We start from the raw sequence: 20,927 nt of genomic DNA, 5'->3' as shown, positions 1-20,927 counted from the left end.
AGGTAAACCAAGATGTCCTTATGTTGGTGAACCAGATAATGGTTCTGTAGTACCATCTAAGTTTGCATATGAACCGGGAGATGAATTACAAGTGATTTGCAACCCAGGATTCGAATCACCGTTAGAAGCGCGACCGAAATGCCTACCGGATGGAAAATGGTCCGTTCCATTACCCCACTGTACCAATTATTCGCAAATATAATAAATGTTAAAAAAAAGATTTAAATTATTTTCCATTGTTTTGTACGAAAATTTACACACTAAAACAAAAAAAAAATGTTTGCCCTCACGTGAAATTTTGTACTTTCGAAAATATATCAATAATTTTTATGTAATTATGTATGATAATATGGAGTGATATTATTAAATGGATGAAAATACAATAGAGAGTAAAACAAGAAAATTCTAAATAAAAAAAAGTAAATAAAATAAAAAAAAAAACTCCAGAGATGATAGAATATATCATAAGGCCTTCGAATGTTATATGTCGTAGTCAATTTTTATTAGTGTGTTCAAAATAAATGTAAAATTATTTATATTTACAAATGCGTTTTTATTATACACTCATTAATAAATAGGTACATGGGCGGTAAGTAATATATTTTAACGTTACCCACAAGAACTCGAAATACTAACACAAAATGACTTTTTAACAATTAAAAAAAGAAACTGTACTGAATAATGTGTTACTCATATAGAATATTTTACAACGAAACTTGTAAACACCACTCTCAAATATCATCACGATATTAATCATGAAACATATCACAACCATTATTATTTTATTTTCCATTTCATATTCAGATTAATATACATCCTACACGATTTTTTTTTTTACTTTTTTCACTTTATAAACATATAAAAACTTACATCTACATTCAATTTACTTTCAATACAGTATGTATATTGTATAATTATTTTTAGTTGGATTTTTAAACAACTACATGGTGCTCTTTGAAGCAAACAAAGCAAAACAAGAATTTTAGTCCTTTTTTTGTGGCAAAAAGACAAACTTACACAATCATGTCATCATTTTATTTTTAAAACAAAACACCAATCTATCGTTTACCCATTTTTACAAACTCGCGGAATGCTTCTTGTATTTCAGCATCCATTTCTGGTTCTGGATCAAAAAGATCATCCGGATCAGATGATTCATCACTAAAATAAAACAAATTTAATTACATATTTTGATTTAGAGGTAATTATTTACGCTAAATAATCGTCGATATTTGCACACAGAAACTCGTGTTCTTCTGTGGTTATTTCTTGACCATCCGGACCATAACAAATTGAGTCAACATCTAGGGTAACGGGAGTTTCCCCATTTTGTTCTTGGGTGCTAAATACATATTTAATAAATCATTTTTTTCTATTTTTAAATTATTAATAATACCTATTTGAATTAGTATTGCGTCCCCAATGATTCTTGCGCAAATTAACTGTTGACTCAACAATATTATTCAACGATTGAGAAAATGTTGGTTTGAGTTGCTCAAGTTTTGCAAAAATGCCATCTAATGTTTGAGAATAATTTTCTTCCAAAGAATATCCAGTCAACTAAATCAATAAAGATAATATTAATAATTAATCTATATAATAATAATGTTGTGTACCTTTAAAGCCTTACAAACACATTTCAGATCTTCTTCTTGCCCCATTTTTAAAAGATTCTCAATGGATAATATCAAAAATCTCTCATGTATACTTTCATAATTTAACTGCATGTATAACTCAGCCAAAAACAAGGTAAGACCTTGTCCATTGGTGTTAGTTTGAAGTTCTTTTTCACAAAGAATATGTAAATGAGATCGAAAGATTGGAGACTGTTCATCAACAATACAACATATTCTCGCCGCATTATACCTAAAACTTGCTTCCATCACAGCGTACTGGAAGACCATATCCGCAGCAACCTGAGAGATATTCACATCAGAAAAATGTGGTTCAAGAAGGTCCATAAGTGTTTCTAACAAATTATCAAACTGTCCAGGATCGTAAGTTAAACTTTGAAGTATTGATTCCAAATGAGATTGGTCAAAAGCTGGATCTGGTTCACTGGGAGGTTCGCCCAATCTAATTTTTTTAAGACGATCATCTATTGAATGACCTGAAGCGACATGCGGTGTTTGTTGTTGAGGGGTGTAACCCCTAGGAAACCATTCTTTAGCTTCCGCTCTAAGCGGAGTTTTGGAAGAGTTGCAATAATCTCCATCACTGGACATCGACGAATCCGTTAAATGGTTTTTGTCATTGCTCGAAGGGTGACGAAGGGGTTTATACTCTTTGTCGCTTTCCCACAACTTGGGAAATTCCATGTCGTTCAAGATACGATCACAATTTATCAAGAACTTTTCAGTTATCACTCACGAATACGCGTCGATTGATTTTACGTTCAACTTTACACCGCAATTTCACAATAAAACATAAACATGGACGACAACACGACGTTTCTCGCGAATGTAGTAGCAAAATGTAAAATGAAGGGATTTCATGGTTGTCAACATTGAAACGAAAAAAGATTTCTACTTTAAGAATTAAGAAATTTTTCTTGTTTTACGATTAAAAATAATACTTTCGCAGTTATATTTATTTAAAATAATTATATTAATTATTTATATTATCATTTATTTATATTTATTCATTAAGTCGTAAAAAAATTTTTGACAGTTAAATTAAACGGCCCGCTTAAACGATTTGACTGCCGTCTATCGGGATTACCTGAAGTTTACGGCCAGAGACAGAAATGGCTGGTATTTTTGTTGGAATCGGGAGATTTTTTCATTAATAATTACATTCGAAAAATTCCTTTCACTTCTACCGTCAACAATTGACACGTGCAAGACTTTGTCAACTACGTCCTGTGGTGAGCGTCGTCATTGGTGTAATGTACGTTTAGCAACGTATAGTTAGAAAAAAAATTCGTCGTACTTAGTGCAAACTTTTGACGTAAATTTCGGGGGGCCCCGCGAAAATGTGACCCGACCCAACTATGCGAGCAGTGTGGCCGGTTCGCGAAGTGTTATTTACCCTGTTCCGGCGTCCGTGTTAATAATCGCCGCAATCAGGTGTTTTAAAAAATGCAACGGACTACCATCACATACGTTTTGTGTCTAATTTGGCTATGTCAATTGTGCTTTGGTAAGCTTTTAAATAATAAAAATAAAGAAATTAATAAAAATATTTAGCAATAGAGCATATTTATTCAGTACGTAGTGTTTTCGTGACGTCACATTGCGGAAATTTGACGTTTACAACTATCACTTTGACAGTTGTTTTTTTTTTTGAGGTTATGTTTTATTTTTTTTATAAATCAAACATTTTATAACGAAAATTTGAACGGTTTTTTATGTTTACGTAGGTTCTATTGAAAAGACATCAAAAACTTTAAAATGCAGATGCGACAATTGCAAAAACGGAACTTGCGAAACAGAGGGATATTGTTTTACTATGGTTTATCGGGACGGTCAACATAAAAAATACGGATACAGGTAAAATTACAAAAACTCTGTAATAATCTTAGTTAAGTTTTATAGCCAGTCAAAATTGTTTTATTATTATCCTAAGATTATCCCATGAAATATTCCCTGTGAGACCTCAAACAAAGAGTAATTTAATTTTAATTGGTCCATAACGTCTCAATGTTTATATCATTATTATATAATGAGGAGGAGGTAGTTGCTAAAGGCGTCTCAATAATGTTTCTTCTTCACTTAATAAAAAAAATTACAATAAGATGGAGAGTAAAAATAAAAATAAAATCAATACAAACACGTTATCGAAATGATTTTATATTATTCGTGTTTGTTTAAGGTGGTAGATATCTTATCTCAGGAACACTTCAATGAGTACTTGAAAAAAAGGAATTTTAAAACATTTTTGAGATTATATAAACCTATTATCACCAGTTTAACAGTTATATTCTGAATTGTCGCGCCAACGGCGACGTTTTCTCTACTAATGACGACCTCGTCGCCAAATATAATGTCCTTGACATGACTTATATACGTATCAAAGCAGGTCGCTTTATCATCTATTTTTATATCACAAGATTTATTATTTTATATCTTATACAGAGTATATAACAATAATTGAATAAACGTAGCGACAATGTGTAAATTATAGATGTATCATTTTTTTAAAAATTAGTGACTTATTTGTAATCAGTCAAGGTTAATTTTACTCATTTTTAAATTTAATCAAAAGTATTAAAAGTTAAAAGAAATATTTGAGCCGCAAAATAAAACTACTCTCATTTATTATCTTTTGTGAATGCAACTTTTTCCTCGTATAATAACGCATTAAGTGCTGTTGTGTCCGCGCTATAGCTGTTATAACAAGTCACATTACTTCCCGTTGGATACACCGACGTTGTGCGATGAACCGCTCGGAATCTACAAGTCGTACGGCTGTTGCCGGAACGGGGATTATTGCAACGACCGATTGAAACCGCAATTCGCCGATGCGGTTTACGATTTTCAAAATAGTAGCGGCGGCAACAACAACAATAACAACGAGACCTTTGAAGGTGATGGGGTGCAAGGTAAAATTGCGAACTGGGCTGCTGTGCTATTGAAACGAATTTAACACCATATTTACAAATAATGAAATTGTTTTACAATGATTGGGTTGGGTATTAGAATAGTCGTTGTAAAATCAATTTTGTGTGTTTACTTTTCATGAGATTAAAAAAAAAGCGATTGTAATAACGACATTTTTTTAATAACAATTGTGTGTTTTATTTATTTTTTTTTATTTAGATTAACACTGTAAGGTTGAAGCAATATTAAAATGTCTTTTCATATAAAACATCTTGTAAATCATTGTTTATAGAGTTAATGAACTTATATTGAAAAAAATAACATCGTTTTTATTTCATTGCTCTAGTTTACACAGCGCTCTTTCAAGCATATGATCGTGCTATTTCAACGTACTGGAGAATCCTGCAAGGCATTTTTTGGTCATTTCGAAACAACTCCATCACCAAACACCAAGACTTCTGCCACTTGAGTAGAAGTGGCCCATGTTATCTAAATTAAGTCGTCTTCCTCACTTCAGTGTGTATTTGTTTAGTATCTTGTAAGTGGTGGCTTATAGTATCAGCGTAGAGTATCAGTTTGTCATGGGCTTTCCTTATCCATATTTGCAATAACTTTTTATAGTCTGGATTGTGAAATGGTTGATATACAGTGTTTACTGTTCGATATGCTGATATCACTCCCATGGTCTTCGTGTTTACTACTGCAGCCGTTTTGTATAAGGCTGCTATTCTTCATCATTCTCTCTCTCTCTCTCTCTTCCTCCTGACCTACTCTCCTCTTCTGCACTATTCTCTCATTCGGACTCTTCTGTAAGCTATGCTGCAGGGTGTCTTCACTCACCTCGCACACACATTCCGTTCTGCTCCTTCAGTTGAATAAACCATGTTCCGTGATTAGCTGGACATGGTAACCTCACCCATCCATCTATCCTTCATAAACCTATACACCCCTCTATCCTTATCCGATTCTACCCATCTCCTCTTTTACGCCTCTTTAACATCCTTCACCACCTCCCTCTAACCACTCCACCGCTATCACATTATTGTTAAACACCTTATATTTGTGTCTATTGCTCCCCTTTCATCACTCATTCCATCTCCAAGCTTATCGATTGTACCTTCATCTCAGTTATCAGCCCATCACGTTCTTGCCCATCATCACCACGACTCCTCATACACAACTTTCCCCTCATTGTCCTCATCATCTCCGGTTACCTCGCAATAACACCATTGTATCACCTATGTATCTGTGGGCTAACTAATAATTATGGTGTATTTCAACTCAATCGCAAATTTTTCCTCAATTTCGATATTAGTCTTGCTACTTACGACCAAGAGCAGGTCATCCGCATACATCACCATTACAGTACCTCGTTGCATATCCAGACTGGGAATATTATCATAGAAGACATTTAACCTAACATGGATTGCTGGGTAATTTCGCAGGAAACTTCAAAGCTTTCTCCGCCGAGTGCAATGATTTCGCATCTATGTTGCTTTTATACTTTTTAAAAACTAAGAGTATTATACTAAATATGTGAAGTTTCATTAACTCGTAAAAAATGGCTATAATCAAAAAGAAAAAGATAGAATTTTTTTAATGTTGCTCCAACTTTCAACATTTTGATGTTGTTTTATGTTCATATTAAATTTTAAAATAACAAAAACTTCATTTTATCCTTCAACTCCTAATAAAGTCATTATCCTGTTGATCCTAAAAAGTTTTTAGCGACTGGCTATTTTGATAATGTAAGTTGTTAAAATTTATTCGAATTTATTCCAGTTTAAAAATGTCGTTGAACGTAATTTTTATGCTGGATATAAGTTTTGGGATATATTTTAGTATTATCATTGATCGTCTAAAATTGAATTGAATGAAATTTATGATCTTGAAAATTGAATTTGATGTGTGCGGATTTTTTTTTGGTGACGATCTTTAGGTGCATGACGCCCGGTCTAATGGTACCCGCCGAGAACCCATTGCTTTGCCACAGTATGAACCATTCGGCAAGCTTTTTGTCATTGAAGTGTTGTAAGGACAGAGACTTCTGCAACGGTGACTTAAAGCCTACACTAACAGAAATTCCCCAAGGTAACTTGGACGAAAAATCACTACAGACTTGGTTACTACTATTATTACTCAGCTATCTCTAACCTTTCCAGATATATTTTATCCGTACATTATTATTTAAAAAAATCTTAATATTGTATATATTCTACCTTTTTTTTATTTATTTGAAAATCTAACTGAATGAAAACTGCTCGCTAAAAAGTAGATTTTAAAATTCTTACTTTTTTGTTTTTGTGAAAATTTATATATATTATTTTTTTTTTATTTTGCCAAGGCATTTTCTTCTAGCAGTAGCCTTGTTTTTGGACCTTCATCCACTTCCAGCATTTAACAAACACACGCGTGAGCACATATACTCAAAACACATTTTGGTTGATAGACCGGAAACACTGTTATTAGCACTTTTTTCCTATTTAGCCACCAAAAAGTGGGAATTTTGGAAATACGAAAGGGAATTCTAATTTACAATTTAGTAGCTTTTACGCGCTTTGTCTTTTCCAACTCTTCAAAGGTGCTAAAACAAATGGGTTCTTTACAAGCTTAGAGGCAAACGATTAAATTAGGATTTGTAATAATTTAATAATTAATAACATTTAATTTTAAATTTGAAATCGTTTTATTTTAATGAGAGGATTCAAATTTATTCATTTTGTGCAGATGTTTAAAGAACATATTTTTTAACCCGAAAGACAAAAGGACAGATTACTGCAAGGCAGAAGGTGTAGCCAATTATTCAACGTTTGCGACCGCCTGCTGTGATGACTCCGATTTTTGCAATTCGGGACTTGTTTTACTCTTGCCAATAGACGACTTACAAGGTACTAAAATAATTGTACAAAAAAAAACAAATCGATTTCAAAAATTCAAAGAAGACGAACAACTCATTTTTATCAAATAATTTGTCAATGGGGTGTTTCATACATTATCACATTATTTTTCAATATGTTTCTTTTTTTTATAATAACTGTTTATATCAATACCAATACATATAAATCTGTTAATTATTACATTCATAGTGTATTTGTCTTATCATAAAAAATATTGTTTCGTATGTTCTTTGTGGAGTGGGTGTTTTTTAATTGTAATTATATCCGAATCATTTACAATACATTTTAGAAAAACTTATAATACAGATTTTAAAATAAAAATAAAAGAACAATAAAAAAACTTAATCAACTATTCAGTTGCAGTGTAGTTAAAAAGAGTTAAAATAATCTTCTATTAAACACCAATTCTATTTATTTATTTTATTAATTACTATTCCGTGGAATGTCGCAATCGGCTCGTTTGGTATCAAGATCTTTGCGAGCTTGGTTACCTTTGTGCCATTATGGACCAAACCAATATGGGCTGGCCGGCGATTCATCAAATTGAAAGCTATTATCGGTTTTGTCCTTACACGCATCTGTACGAATCTCTCTTTGCATTCGGCGCTATCCATGAACGCTCCATTCTACAGTTAATACCGATAGTTAAAACCTGAGTCATACACCTGAGTCATAAAACCTGACTTTGTTTAATTAAAAAGAATCGACTGAATTCAATCACTTCAATATCAGAAAGGTCTCCATTGTCTTCATTAACCTCCACATTTTTGGCAGAATCTAATAATTATGAGCAATGAAAGTTATTTTACCAGCTCAGCCGAGTTCTTTTCGCAGTGGGAATAAAGCTGTAGGTGCTGAAGCTTTTTTCTGGTGCTGCACGCATACTTAGTATCTTAACCGCTACTTTGCTTAATGTCGACCCAAAAGAATTCCCCTTCCACCATACAACGGGATGTAGTTTTTCAAGGGATTTTATTCTCGATCTCGAGAATATTCTTCTCTTTCATTTCTAATCAAGGGTTATTTTTGCAGAATGTACTGCGTATAATTGTTACGCCGAGATTTGATAACAACGTCGAAGATATCTGTACATTTAGAGCGTAACACAAATGATGCAATAAATACTGTATTTATCACAAAATTTGAATAACAAAGTATTTTTCTTTGTTTATATTTCCTCCTTGATTATTTACTTAATAAATGATTCAATGCAATTTAATTAATAGTAAAGATTATGTTAATTATGTTATAAAATATTTAATATCAAATTTTTGTAAATGATTCGGATAAAAATTACAATAAAATTGTGAAAGTCCGCTACATTCATGTAATGTGATTGTTAAAAATCTAAACATATCAAAAAATGAATTGATCATTGCCTAATTAGTGGTAATATTTAGAGAGAGGGCGGCGTTAATAACATCGCACACAAAATCAGCTTTTAACGGAAGAATTTATAGTATAATTCATAAAATGGAAAGCCTATATTTTAGATTTTTTTTTAATTTCTATGTTTCAGAACGTCAGAGAATCAATGTATGTTTTAAAAAGTGCCAGACACTCGAAATCATAACTGATTTAGTAAATATGCCTCTTAGTGTTAATTAAAAAAAAATAGAATCGTTTCTTTCTTTTTAGTTTGCATGTTTCTTTTGATATCCCACGCTTCGACCAAAAATCGTCTTCGCTACATTTTTGCTTTTCACATAATCGTCGTTTTAGCCTGTTTGCTTTTGAATTTAATGGGATCAAGGTAGGTCTCGGGTATGCTTTGATTAAGATTTTTTGCATGAAATTTTTTTTTTGCTTTTTTTGTTTCTATTTTTTTGCTTTCATTGACTAACCATTAAAAAAAATTAAAACGATTCATACATTTCTACTGTGTACGTTTTAAATTAATTGAATTGTTTTCAAGACACAGTAGAAATATGGTTATAATTGATAATTTAATTAATTTTTGTTTTAAAAAATTAGAGTCGAAATGGGGTACTGTGCAAATAGCAGTGGCAATAGCTGTACCATGCCTTGTCATCTGTTTAGTTGTATTAATTTTGGTGAAATGTTGGCATAACAAAAGACTACACATCCCACTGCCACCGGTTGAAGATAGCATGGAAGCACCGAACCTCCCCATTCTAAATTCAAGGGTTAGTTTGAAATATATGATTGAAATAACTACCAGTGGGAGTGGATCTGGTAAATCAAAACTTTTTTTTTTAAATATAATATAAGAAATAAAATAATTTAAAAATTTAAAGGTTTACCTTTATTGGTGCAACGAAGTATTGCTCGGCAAATTCAACTTGTCGATACGATAGGACAGGGTCGTTTTGGGGAGGTATGGAAGGGACGTTGGAGAGGCGAAAATGTCGCCGTCAAAATATTTAGCTCGAGGGAAGAGAGGTCGTGGTTCAGGGAAGCGGAAATTTACCAAACTGTTATGTTAAGGCATGAGAATATATTAGGATTTATTGCAGCTGATAATAAAGGTAAAATAAAATTAATTCATTTTTATTTTATATTAAAATATTACCTGAACAGACAATGGTACCTGGACACAATTATGGTTAATAACCGACTACCATGAACACGGCTCTCTCTTTGATTACTTGGGTAAAACCACTTTGGATGTGCCCAGTATGATTAGAATGGCGTTGTCCATTTCCACTGGATTAGCACATTTGCATATGGATATTATGGGCACACAAGGTAAATATTTCTTTTATTGTAACTTAAAGTACTAATCAATTATTATTTTTATAGGCAAACCAGCGATAGCCCATAGAGATTTAAAATCGAAAAATATCCTTGTAAAATTAAACGGTACCTGCGCGATAGGCGATTTAGGTTTAGCGGTGAGACATGATGTTACAACCGATACGGTTGATATACCGCTAAATCATCGCGTCGGAACGAAACGTTACATGGCACCGGAAGTTTTAGACGAATCAATGAATATCGAACATTTCGACTCGTTTAAACGAGCGGACGTCTACGCTTTAGGTTTGATCTTTTGGGAGATTGCCCGTAGATGTAACGTAGGCGGCATTTACGACGATTATCAATTACCGTTTTACGATGCTGTTCCACCAGATCCGACGATAGAGGAAATGAGGAGGTAAATTTTTTTTGATAATAAGTTCCATTTTGGATATTAATGTTATTTATCACCGGTTTTGTTTATAATCAGTCATCATCAGGAGTGCATACAAAGATACTTATTTTTAATTTTTATTTTGTTAGATTTTTATATATTTCCTAGATTGAAACATAGAGATTTTGGGCGCCGTTTATGTAGCACGTGCAAATGTTAAGAAAATAATCGCGCTGAATTAAAACTTGAGTCGCAGAAATGGATAAATTTTGGTATATATAGCCGCTTTACTGGTGGCTCACTTGAGGTTATCGTTAGTCATCCTAAATACTATGCCTAATCGTCATCTCTCAAACAGTAAGATCGATGGCCGCGTCTGTTGACACGATTGAGTATACTCATATAACATCGCGCTGTGCGCTGTTCCCAGAGTGAAGCATGGATGATTTGATAGCGTCCCTATAAATAACTTCCGTTATAACCAAACCTTACCGTCGATCATTCAATCTAGCTGTTCCCCCAACGCATTTCGAAAGCTTGAGGGTTTTCCTAGTACTTAATCTAAGTGCTGAGTGCAGTTTGAAGTTAAGCTTATCATCCAGCACTGCTCCTAAGTACTTACTGGTGTTGCTACATCTTGAAGAGTAGTTCTTCCCACGTTGCCAGGTTTAATATTAGCTTTAGTTTATTCCTCCAAGGGTTCTTAAGGGGAAAATACGTTTAGAACATTCAAAAAACTCAACAAATTTTTTTTTTTTTTGCATGGAAATGTTTAATATCTAATCTAAATAATGTAATGCTAAAATATTAACAAAATTCGTGATCTTGTCAACACTCGGTGCTAGTGGTAGAAAGCTAAATGAACTGGATTAGATCATTTAATGAAACATCCTTCTTTACCACTCAATTCAGATGTACAGGTGGTTCAAATTCGATGTCCAAATAGGCTATGTCGGGAACTATAAGAGTTAAAAAAAAAGTAGCTTACATGTCTCACATTATAAGGACACTTGTTTACAGAGGATTTGATGACGTAGTCAAAAAAATTCTTTCGGTTTTAGATTTTGAGACATGACAATTTTCGTTTTTTTACATGGAAACAACCACTGATTATTCTCTTATTAAATTTGTTATTTTTTTCTGATTACAAAAATATAGGGTTCGACAGGTCTATTTTTTATTGTTTTAGAATGTAGCTAAAATAAATTTTTTTTAGTGTTGTCGAAGAAATTAAATTTACAGTTTCCTGTAAATTATGGTACTATAACTAAAAATTAAAAGAATAGTTCTCCAATTCAAAACAATGCAATCCATTAAATATTTCCGTATTGGTGTAATAAACATAATTATTTGTTTAAAAAAAAAACAGAAGTTAATCTTCTTATTTAATTGTTAACTTTTTAGATTTTACCTACAGCTGCATAATTTACAGGAAACTACATTTCATTTCTTCGACGACACTAGATTTTTTAATAGTTTGTATTTACAAAAATACAACTTTATGTTATATCTCTAAAATTAATCAATCATTTCAAAACTAAACGAAATATGAGCATTTTTTGAAATCACGAATATTTCACTTTTTGGCTGTAACTAAAAAACAAAAGAAGATTTTTGATCTTCGCGGGATTGGATTAGTCTCTGAAAAAGAGACCGGGACATGGCACTTACTTTTTTGTATCTTTTATAGTTTCTGAGATAGCCTATAATAACACCCAAATTTGCCCACCCTGTACAAAAACACATTGTGATTTGTCCAGCAGTGCGATGACATTGAAAACAAATTTGATGAATAGAGAAAATGACATGATTCTCAAATTCCAACTATTTCCTGTTTCGAGGGTATTTATCAGACTCTGTCCAACAAATTGTAGTCTTTCTTTTCAGAATTCTCTGCAATCTCTAAATCTTGACTTTTTTTTATAAATCTTTTTCGATCTTGGTGGTATTGAAATATTTTTTTATATTTTTAGAGTTGTATGTGTTGAAAAACAAAGACCGAATATTCCGAACCGTTGGCAAAGTTGTGATGCACTTCATGTTATGTCAAAATTGATGAAAGAATGTTGGTATCATAACGCAACGGCAAGACTTACAGCACTTAGAATAAAGAAAACTCTATCTAACTATAGGGCTTTGGAAGAAATAAAAATGTAAAATTGTGGTAAGATAATAATTAATGATTTAAATTTAATTTTTTAAAAATCTTTTTGTTTTGTTTAGATGAAAATGTTTCACCTTTGTTCGTTTGTGGAAAATGTTAAAATAGTTGTCTAGAGATTTTTATTATCCCCCACCCCTTTTTTAATAATTAAAAATAACTCGGTTGTAGGTTGGTTTTATCGTTCCATTTATATCCTCCTCGTGTTAATATTAAAAAAAAATTAAACGTAAAAATAAAATTTATTTTTACCAGTTTTTGAAAGAAAAAGTGAATGTATCCATGAATAGGTCGTTTTATCGTATTACTATTAATCGAAAATGTGCTCCGTTTGTTGATTCAACAAATTTTATCAGGAAATAATGATCCACTGCCCAGTCCATTCCATTCACATTTCACAACATTTTCTATCCAAGTTCTCGACAGTTTCTTGTAAATTTATGAAGATATACCAAAGTCGATAAAAATAACTCGGTTATATCATACACTTTTTTGACGAAGATGAAAATAGATATTTAAATCAAATCACATTATTATGTAAAATGTAAATAAAATAGACGTCTCTTTGTTTAAATAAAAAAAAACGTATAAATTAATATTATTAAAAGAGGTATTCATACACATTGTTGGTGGTTTTGTATTTAAAATGTGTGTGTTTACCTTTTTTTGTTAATATAACACTTTCTCGTAATGATATGAATAGTTTTTCATTGTTAGTAGTTCCTAAATAATATTCTGCTTAGGATTCAAAAATAAAAAAACGTAATGATCAATTTCTATGTTATCGTTTTGAGCTAGATTTAAAATTAACTTAAAAAGAAAACATTGTTTAAGTTAGAAAGTAAATTAACTTTAGGTGGCTTATGCATATCTAAAAGAGAAAAAGAAAATATTTGGTGCATGGAGGAAAAGGTGAATTAAACGAAAAATATTTGAAAAAAAATATATATTGAGAAGACTGATTTTGGAAGTGTTTTTTAAAAATTAGTTAATAATTGGCTAATTAGGATATATTTTTTTAGATATCAATAGGAGAGAAAGCGTTATAATTAGTTTCACCAAATTGTACCCGGTACAATTTAAGTTACAACAAATTATTAACGTTAACAAATATTCAAATTGTATTTTAAAAAGATTACACAAAACGTTACAACATCTTCGTTTAACATCAAAGGTCTAAGTCACAAATATACAGATACATTCCATAGATTATTAAACAAAAATATTTTTCAAACTTTTTATTTATCATTATTCAAACAAAATAATATTGCTCAAGATTCATAAATAATATATCTTTAAGGTGTTAAAAAAATTTGTTGTAACGTACCTATTACTAAATATTGTTCTCGTCTTTTTGTCAATATATATGTAAATAATAGTCATAGCACTAAACAAAGTTGAGAAATGACAAAAAATTGAGAAAATAATTAAAAAAAAGAAAAAAACAAGAGCCGTTAACCAAGAATTAACGAGAGTATTTTTAAAAAAAGAAAAACTAACAATAGTGCTGTTTCGCATGGTACAAATTCGTGTCAGAGAGTTTTTATACAGAGATAAAAATTTGTTGTCGAGTTTTGCCGAGCGATGACGGTGCTTTATCGTAGCTGGACGTTTTTACATACACACAAAGACATAAATATAAAAGACTTATTTAAAGATTAAGAAAATATTAAATTTATTTGTTTTTCTTTAATCAGTCTTACAGTTGATTCAAAATTACAGATACAAATGTTTGAAAAAGAAACTGACAAATTTAAAAATTGTTAATATATATTTTACACTCCACATGAAGCGCGCCTTTTCCCTACATTTCTTTCTTATTAATATAATCTTATTCTTAAAATGTTGTACCTGTAATTCATGATCATGCTGTAAAAAAAATAGTATAAAATAATCTGTGATCCCCATATGTTAATATCGCAAATTTTTCGATTTTGTTAAACGATTAGCTACGCGTAGACACCGTCCGTAGAAAATATAGAGATTACGGTATGATATTAGAGAAAGTCGATAAAGAAACGAGTTTTCGAATGTTGTAGAAATTTACTAACCCAACTCCCTTTTCAAATCCATACACAAAAAAAAAGTTTCGGCTATCCCACCGAATGAAATTTTGCGTTTCTCGCCTAACACTAATAATTATTTAAAAAAAAACAAAGAAAAAGTTGTATAATTAATTGTATAAGTAATAAATACTCTAATCTCTATTCGTAGAATATAACTATATAATGAGAAAAGAAAGAATTCCTCAGGATGTATATGTACACAACAAATGCAATAGTTCTCATAACTTTATTATCAAAGTAATATATTTACGCTAGTGGTTTTTACCTTATCTTTTATTTTTGTTATGCCATGAATTAAAAAAATATTTGTGGCTTAACTAATCGTTCTTACATAGTTCCGTTTGTTTTTTTATTCATTTTTATTGTACAGAGATGTTTTTTCGTGCTTAGATGCAAGTACCTATTATATTATACCATTTGTAAACGTATTTGAAAAATATATTAATCCGTAAAAAAACGATTTTATGTTGTTTTATCAAACGACTCCTTTTTGGAAAAACATCCTTGCATTTAGAAAAATTGCACATGTATTATATGTTTTGGTTTGAATAATTTATGTACTTGAATTAATTGATAATAATGGTTTAATCAGATAATTTAATTATCATAATTAACATATTTATGATGCTACACTATTTATCAAAGTAAAGATAATACATATATTTTAGCATGCCTGAATGGCTAAATATTAGATTTCTGTTCAATGTACAAATATCTCGTTTAGATCCATTTTTGGAGTTACTGTATAGTATTTAAAAACAATTTTGTTCTATAACGAACGAATTAAAATAATGTGCACAACTATCCGTGCAACAGGTCAAAGCCCCTTAGATGAGAAATCGATATCTTGGAAACCGGTCGATGAAAAAAATTGCTGTAAACTTTGTAGTAATCATTAAACCACTCGTAAGAGATGGTGCTGGTGTGTGTTTTAAGTAGACTGGATGTCGCGCCTTTATTTCGTTATGTGGGAAAAATAAAGGCGCGACGTCCAGTCTTAATGAGATACAAGCATAGTTGATTTCGTTTTTATTTAGTTGGTTGTAGGACGCAGGTCATTGGGATGTTCCAGGTTCTGATATCTGGTTTTTTTTAAGTTGTTTAATCTCGTTTATTATCATGAGTTCCAATAAGCCTTGCGAAGTCTCGTTCTATCACTGCTTCCCAATCAAGCACTTTCATTCGTAATCCTTGCAAACATCCATAATACTTAATATCTGATAACTAAGAAGTTTTACTCCACCCGAGCATAATGGGGGAATAATCATAAACATAAAAAATGTTGCACGATTTTAATGCTATTGTTGAATCTAAGACATAGAAAAGTTCCAGAACTTATTGTAAAGACGATTGTTATCATATCATTATTGACTATGTCAGATAGAATCATGCCAGGGATAATAAAATTTCTCGTTTTATTCTTTATTTTTAACTAGGAAACATAACAGAGTCATAGTCTACAACATAATTCATTAAATCATAATTAAAAATTACGCTATTTATTTCAGTAGCCAACATATTTTTCCCCTAAAGTAACAATTCACTATTCTATTAATATAGGCAACTCTAATAACATCTTAACAAAAATTAAATAATTTTTTACAATTAATAGTAAATTTATCTTTGTTTCTTCCATATATATGTAGGTTAATGTATCTTCGGAGGACGCAGTTCGTTACGGTTATCGTTGGGCGTTGAGTGCATTTTTGTTAATAATCCTGCACCTGGAATTGATTGTAGACTAATTGCTGTAAAGAGCTGAAAAAGGTAAAATGAATATTTTCAAGCATAATAGATTCGTGAAGATTAATATATCCTGATTAATCAATAGCGTGTAGATATTTCAAGGGATGGTAAAATGTACACATCAATCATTAATACCCTGTAAAATGTGCTCATGTTTAACATGCCAAGGGTGAAAGGTATCCTTATATTTAAATCTATTTTATCCATATCAGGTTAAACATGCGCGTGATACATGGAGCTCACAAGTATTGTATCGAGGTAAATGTATGTGTGTTTGACCTCACTCAATTAATTTATATATTTTAAAATAAATTAAAATAATACGTGGTTAGATTAGGTTATTAACAAAAAACATATTTATTAACAAACTCATATTTTTAGAAAACTATATACAGAAAAAAAATTAGTTTCAAAGGTACGTTATTTTGTTTATTACATTAAAGATTAAAACCAGGTTTATTTTAGTTTTCCAAGAAGTGTATTTAAAGAAATAAAAATCACAATAAACAATAAAAATACATTCTATAAAATTATATATAGGTACAAACGTTGCTTTGAAATAAACCAAAAGGAAACATTAAGTAGAGAAATGATGTATGCAACACGTAACAATACATTCATACAGTGTTATAATATTGCAATCATAAATAATAAAATGAAAACATATTGCTTTTAGAACAAAAAAGAAGACAAATGTGAGTTACATAAATGACAAAAGATTTAGTTGGTGATGTGAACAAATACAACTATAATATACTATATAACGTTAATTTTTTGATTATTTATTTATCTTGAATTAAAGTTTTGCATTTGGTTAGATAGGAAAGTTAACAGTAACAACATTAAAAGCTCTTTTATACAAATCATTTCTTTTTTCGTACTCTTTACATTTTTTTTATGCTTTAAAAGCTTGTCAATAATTTTTTTCTTGACTAGGAATTTTATTTAAAATTTTTAGATTAATACATATTCGCGAAGAATTTTCAACTTTGATGTTAAGCCTCGCTCGAAGTTACTTGACTTACAGTAGTTCGATGTGTAGAGGTACCCATGCTGTGTGCTCGAGTTGATCTTCCCATAATTTGTAAGTATCTAAATTTAAATAAAATTTAAATAGCAAAGAAAGAAGTTTAATGAAAATTGTGTATACAAACCGTTTCTTTAACATTATCCATATATTCTTCTTGAAAACAAAGATGAAAAAGATCAGTACTCCATACATTGCATTGCAAAAATCGGTTATGTACCAAATGTAAGTTGGAACATTGTTTGATTGCCATTGAACTAACCATGAAATAACTTCCATTGACCAATTTACACCCATTGCAAACAAAAGTTTTATGTATAAGTTAAATCTAAAATTTGGAATGAAATGATTAATATGAGAAGAATACACAAATAAGCTTATATAATCACAATATTTTCCTATTTGATATTTATTGAAAACTTGAAGCATGAAAATGATTACTTTTTGACAAAGAGTTGCACTGTTTTTTGCACACCTTTGTGTATGATTTCAGAGATAAATATAACAAGTTTTACTGTTTGCGTAATTGACAACATTCAAAAAAATGAAACATATGGTGGTGAAAGTTTGTTCATAAATATAATCGACAATTTTATCTAATAACAATAATAACGAAGATCCGCTTTTGAACCTGTAGTGTTTAAAAGCAGTTGTTTGATACATGGCATCAAGAAAAGATGACTTCCTGTTATGTGTTCAACCTACTTGAGGTCTATAAATAGGATTATAAGAAAATATTTGTCAAAAATTGCTTGATATTGAGGCAATGGTTAAGAAACGATTTCGAGTTATTGACGATGTTATTTAAGAATTGAGTTGTTATATTTTTGTAATGACAAGAATGTGATTAGTAATAATCGATTCATTTTTGAAGACAATATTAATAACTTGGGTTGTTTTATGATTGGCTTTGATTATATGAACACGTTCGGTTCCTTCTACGAGCTTTTTCAACCCTAAAGATCATTATAGAAATATCTTAAAGCACAATTTTAAAGTTTAGGATGCAAATTTGTGATGCTAAAATGCTAAACTCATTTTTGAGGTTCATTACAATCAACAATAATTAATAAGTTTAATCATTAAGTTTGTTTTAAATGAAACAATCTATTTTGTTATATGTAGTTATGGGCTAATGATTATTATAACAGTTAATTTTGACACACAGTAAAGAACAGTGACAAAGGACAAGATACAATAGCAACATTGTTAGTGATCGTTTAAAAGCTTATGATCATTATGAAACATACCCTAAACAGCTATTGTCCACGTCCAAAAAATCGTACACTTGCATGCCACGGTTCTTTACTGGTTCAATTAAATAGCAGGGTTCGCTATTGTATTCGTCAATCCTAAAATGAATCATTATTTTGATGGATACTACGAATTTACCCTATTCTATGTCAAATTTCGTTTTGTTTATTTAATACAAACACGTATTTCTTAAATTACCTTTGTTTGTCCTTTTCGTGTTTCGAACTGTCTTTGGCATTTAAAACTTTTGTATCGCGTTGTACGTTGCGAATTTTTAAAGCGGTTATCGCAAATAATACTATGTTGGTTATTAAAAGAATGGCTATGGGAAAGTAAAAGTAAATTCCGGTTGAGAGTCCATCTAAAAAAGGAATGGAGTAAAATTATTAAATTTTTTTCAATAACAAGTTTTTTGAGACATTTACTTTTAAACCAACATTGACCGTCTCCGATTGCGGTGAAGAAAATGCTATCTTTCAAATGCTCCATTGTCATCACTACGACAATTGACGTCATAATCAATGGTAAACCCCATGAATATAAACAATAATAAATAAAACGTTTTCTTTCTTGAGTTCTTTGTCCGGTTATGCCTTTTATTCCGCTAAAAGATTTAATTTTTTGGTAATTACGTTAATCTTTGAGTTGATGATAAAAAGACTTACCTGAAGGTTAACCAAATATCGATACAACTCGAATTCATCCAAAAGAATGATACCATGAAGAAGAAGTAGCATAAGTAAGCTAATTTATAAAGAAAAAAAATTCTTTTTTGGAAAAAGATTCAATCAAAAACTAAATTTTATGTATAACTTACCAATTGTAACACATGCACCATGCTCCAAATTTGAATTTAATTGAATTGTTACCAACATTATATAAGCAAACAATAAAGATAAAACGTAGCACATTAATGATTTCGCCGGGAGATTTTTGTCTGGAAGAAGTGCGTAAACTAGGAATGTTGCGATCAAAAATGGCATCGATATTATCATTCCTGAAAAGAAATAAATATAATTAGTGTGTGTGAAAGATTTGATTTTATACGGTTATTTTTTTATGAAATCTTTAAATATTACCAACGTACCAAGTTCGCGATTATTTTTTAATTCTAAAAAAATATCAAAATTTTCATCCGGGAAACATATCGGAACGGAAAAGCCGTAATCTTTAAAATAATCTAAACAGTATTCGTTTACTGTTAAATTTTCGCTACAAAATCGTCTTGAAACGTTGTAATGCAAGGAAAATGTAATAAAATTATTTTACAATTTGGAAACAAATAAACATTTGGTTAAGCTAACGGATTTATCTTATTCTTCTTATCTGTTTTTTATTATGATGACTGATTTGTTTTATTAATATTATTATTATTATGTCCAAAGCTTTTAATAAAAATAACTAACAATAATAAAATTAATAAAAATGTTATCAATATTGTTACATCGCAAGATGATTAATTATTTTAGGAATGGTTTAACTGACTTTTTTTCTTCATTAACTTGCCACTTATCCAGCAAAACTTAACTCTTGATATCCGCAATAATATAACCACTCAAATAAGTAAGGACTTCTTACTATCATTAAAAATTGTAACAAATGTAATTTTTAAATATTGAACATAGGGATAAAGCAACGTATAGGCTCACATCTTGTTATTGAACCTAAGTTAGTTGCAAACTTCCCCCAAATTTGAGGGATTAAAGTGATGGGAATCCTAAATCACAAAATTTATTAATAATTAATGAAAAGAAACGAATTTATCGCAACTCTAGGAAATAAGAAGTGTAGACTGAAAAGAAAGTGTAATAAAAATATATAAAACTAGCGATTTAGAAATGTAGATGTATATGAAATGAGAAGAAAGATGATCTCTTGCAGAAAAATCCAATTTTGCAGAAAATTTAATTAAGGTTGAGCTAATACTAAAGCTGTGCCAAACGGTGTTTAGTAAGAATTCTGAAGGTTTATTACTGACACCAACGTTCTCATGAATGGTATCTGCAAGCTAGCATTTAAAGATCACAATACTTATAGGCGGACTCGTGATCGCATCCTGGTTTTTGTCGCTATGAAGACAGACACCGAATAGCTGTAAAAGAATTGAAGAAAAGTATAGTTCTTCTTCAATGCAAGGGTTG

The 20,927-nt window shown here is 30.7% G+C and overlaps 4 protein-coding genes across 23 annotated transcripts in view; 2 read left to right on the top strand and 2 right to left on the bottom strand.

Moving 5' to 3' along the window:
- Window positions 1-546, top strand: part of LOC111426827 (hikaru genki) — a 41,225-nt gene extending 40,679 nt beyond the window's left edge. The window contains exon 11 of the mRNA XM_023061614.2: window positions 3-546. Within this exon, the coding sequence (XP_022917382.1) occupies window positions 3-202 (200 nt within the window). The 3' untranslated portion in view covers window positions 203-546. The remainder of the gene's footprint in view (window positions 1-2) is intronic.
- LOC111426828 (Poly(A) binding protein interacting protein 1) lies at window positions 530-2,500 on the bottom strand. The gene is made up of 4 exons (XM_023061616.2): window positions 1,617-2,500; window positions 1,397-1,560; window positions 1,214-1,342; window positions 530-1,161 (listed from the first exon to the last, which is right to left on the bottom strand). Exons 1-4 carry the CDS (start codon window positions 2,316-2,318, stop codon window positions 1,059-1,061), a joined length of 1,098 nt encoding a protein of 365 aa, XP_022917384.1. The 5' UTR covers window positions 2,319-2,500; the 3' UTR covers window positions 530-1,058.
- Window positions 2,501-2,724: 224 nt separating this feature from the next.
- Window positions 2,725-15,219, top strand: LOC111426818 (TGF-beta receptor type-1 babo). 3 transcript variants are annotated; one of them, XM_023061592.2, is made up of 9 exons: window positions 2,725-3,141; window positions 3,362-3,491; window positions 7,269-7,429; window positions 9,413-9,634; window positions 9,697-9,927; window positions 9,980-10,147; window positions 10,202-10,556; window positions 12,506-12,696; window positions 12,756-15,219. In XM_023061592.2, exons 1-8 carry the CDS (start codon window positions 3,081-3,083, stop codon window positions 12,687-12,689), a joined length of 1,512 nt encoding a protein of 503 aa, XP_022917360.1. In that variant the 5' UTR covers window positions 2,725-3,080; the 3' UTR covers window positions 12,690-12,696; window positions 12,756-15,219. The 3 variants fall into 3 exon arrangements, with proteins under 3 accessions (XP_022917360.1, XP_022917359.2, XP_022917361.1); XM_023061591.2 differs by lacking the exon at window positions 7,269-7,429 and adding an exon at window positions 4,329-4,543; XM_023061593.2 differs by lacking the exon at window positions 7,269-7,429 and adding an exon at window positions 6,481-6,632 and having other exon boundaries at window positions 2,726-3,141.
- A 936-nt stretch (window positions 15,220-16,155) lies between these two features.
- The window catches only part of LOC111426873 (G-protein coupled receptor Mth2-like), a 34,901-nt gene continuing 30,129 nt past the window's right edge, over window positions 16,156-20,927 (bottom strand). For 16 of the 18 annotated variants that reach the window (XM_023061712.2, XM_023061702.2, XM_071194140.1 and 13 more), the window contains 8 exons: window positions 19,604-19,783; window positions 19,452-19,530; window positions 19,212-19,390; window positions 18,985-19,147; window positions 18,783-18,884; window positions 17,660-17,860; window positions 17,531-17,597; window positions 16,156-16,517 (listed from right to left, as the gene is read on the bottom strand). In XM_023061712.2, the coding sequence (XP_022917480.1) occupies window positions 16,407-16,517; window positions 17,531-17,597; window positions 17,660-17,860; window positions 18,783-18,884; window positions 18,985-19,147; window positions 19,212-19,390; window positions 19,452-19,530; window positions 19,604-19,783 (1,082 nt within the window). In that variant the 3' untranslated portion in view covers window positions 16,156-16,406. The remainder of the gene's footprint in view (window positions 16,518-17,530; window positions 17,598-17,659; window positions 17,861-18,782; window positions 18,885-18,984; window positions 19,148-19,211; window positions 19,391-19,451; window positions 19,531-19,603; window positions 19,784-20,927) is intronic. The other 2 variants (XM_023061705.2, XM_071194141.1) reach the window with 1 other exon arrangement.

Source organism: Onthophagus taurus, chromosome 2, assembly GCF_036711975.1.
Source record: "Onthophagus taurus isolate NC chromosome 2, IU_Otau_3.0, whole genome shotgun sequence".
Classification (NCBI taxonomy): Eukaryota; Metazoa; Arthropoda; class Insecta; order Coleoptera; family Scarabaeidae; genus Onthophagus; species Onthophagus taurus.
This window is presented reverse-complemented; position numbering and strand designations above follow the sequence as displayed.

Bases quoted from the DNA above. Each gene is read 5' to 3' on its own strand.
- LOC111426828 (XM_023061616.2), bottom strand. From the start codon at position 2,318: ATGGAATTTCCCAAGTTGTGGGAAAGCGACAAAGAGTATAAACCCCTT. The intron at 1,561-1,616 runs GTACACAACATT...TTATTGATTTAG, and splicing joins GTGTTTGTAAGGCTTTAAAG to TTGACTGGATATTCTTTGGA. The intron at 1,162-1,213 runs GTAAATAATTAC...GTTTTATTTTAG, and splicing joins AATATCGACGATTATTTAGC to TGATGAATCATCTGATCCGG.
- LOC111426818 (XM_023061591.2), top strand. From the start codon at position 3,081: ATGCAACGGACTACCATCACATACGTTTTGTGTCTAATTTGGCTATGT. The intron at 3,492-4,328 runs GTAAAATTACAA...TCCGCGCTATAG, and splicing joins CATAAAAAATACGGATACAG to CTGTTATAACAAGTCACATT. The intron at 4,544-9,412 runs GTAAAATTGCGA...TTAAAAAATTAG, and splicing joins TGAAGGTGATGGGGTGCAAG to AGTCGAAATGGGGTACTGTG.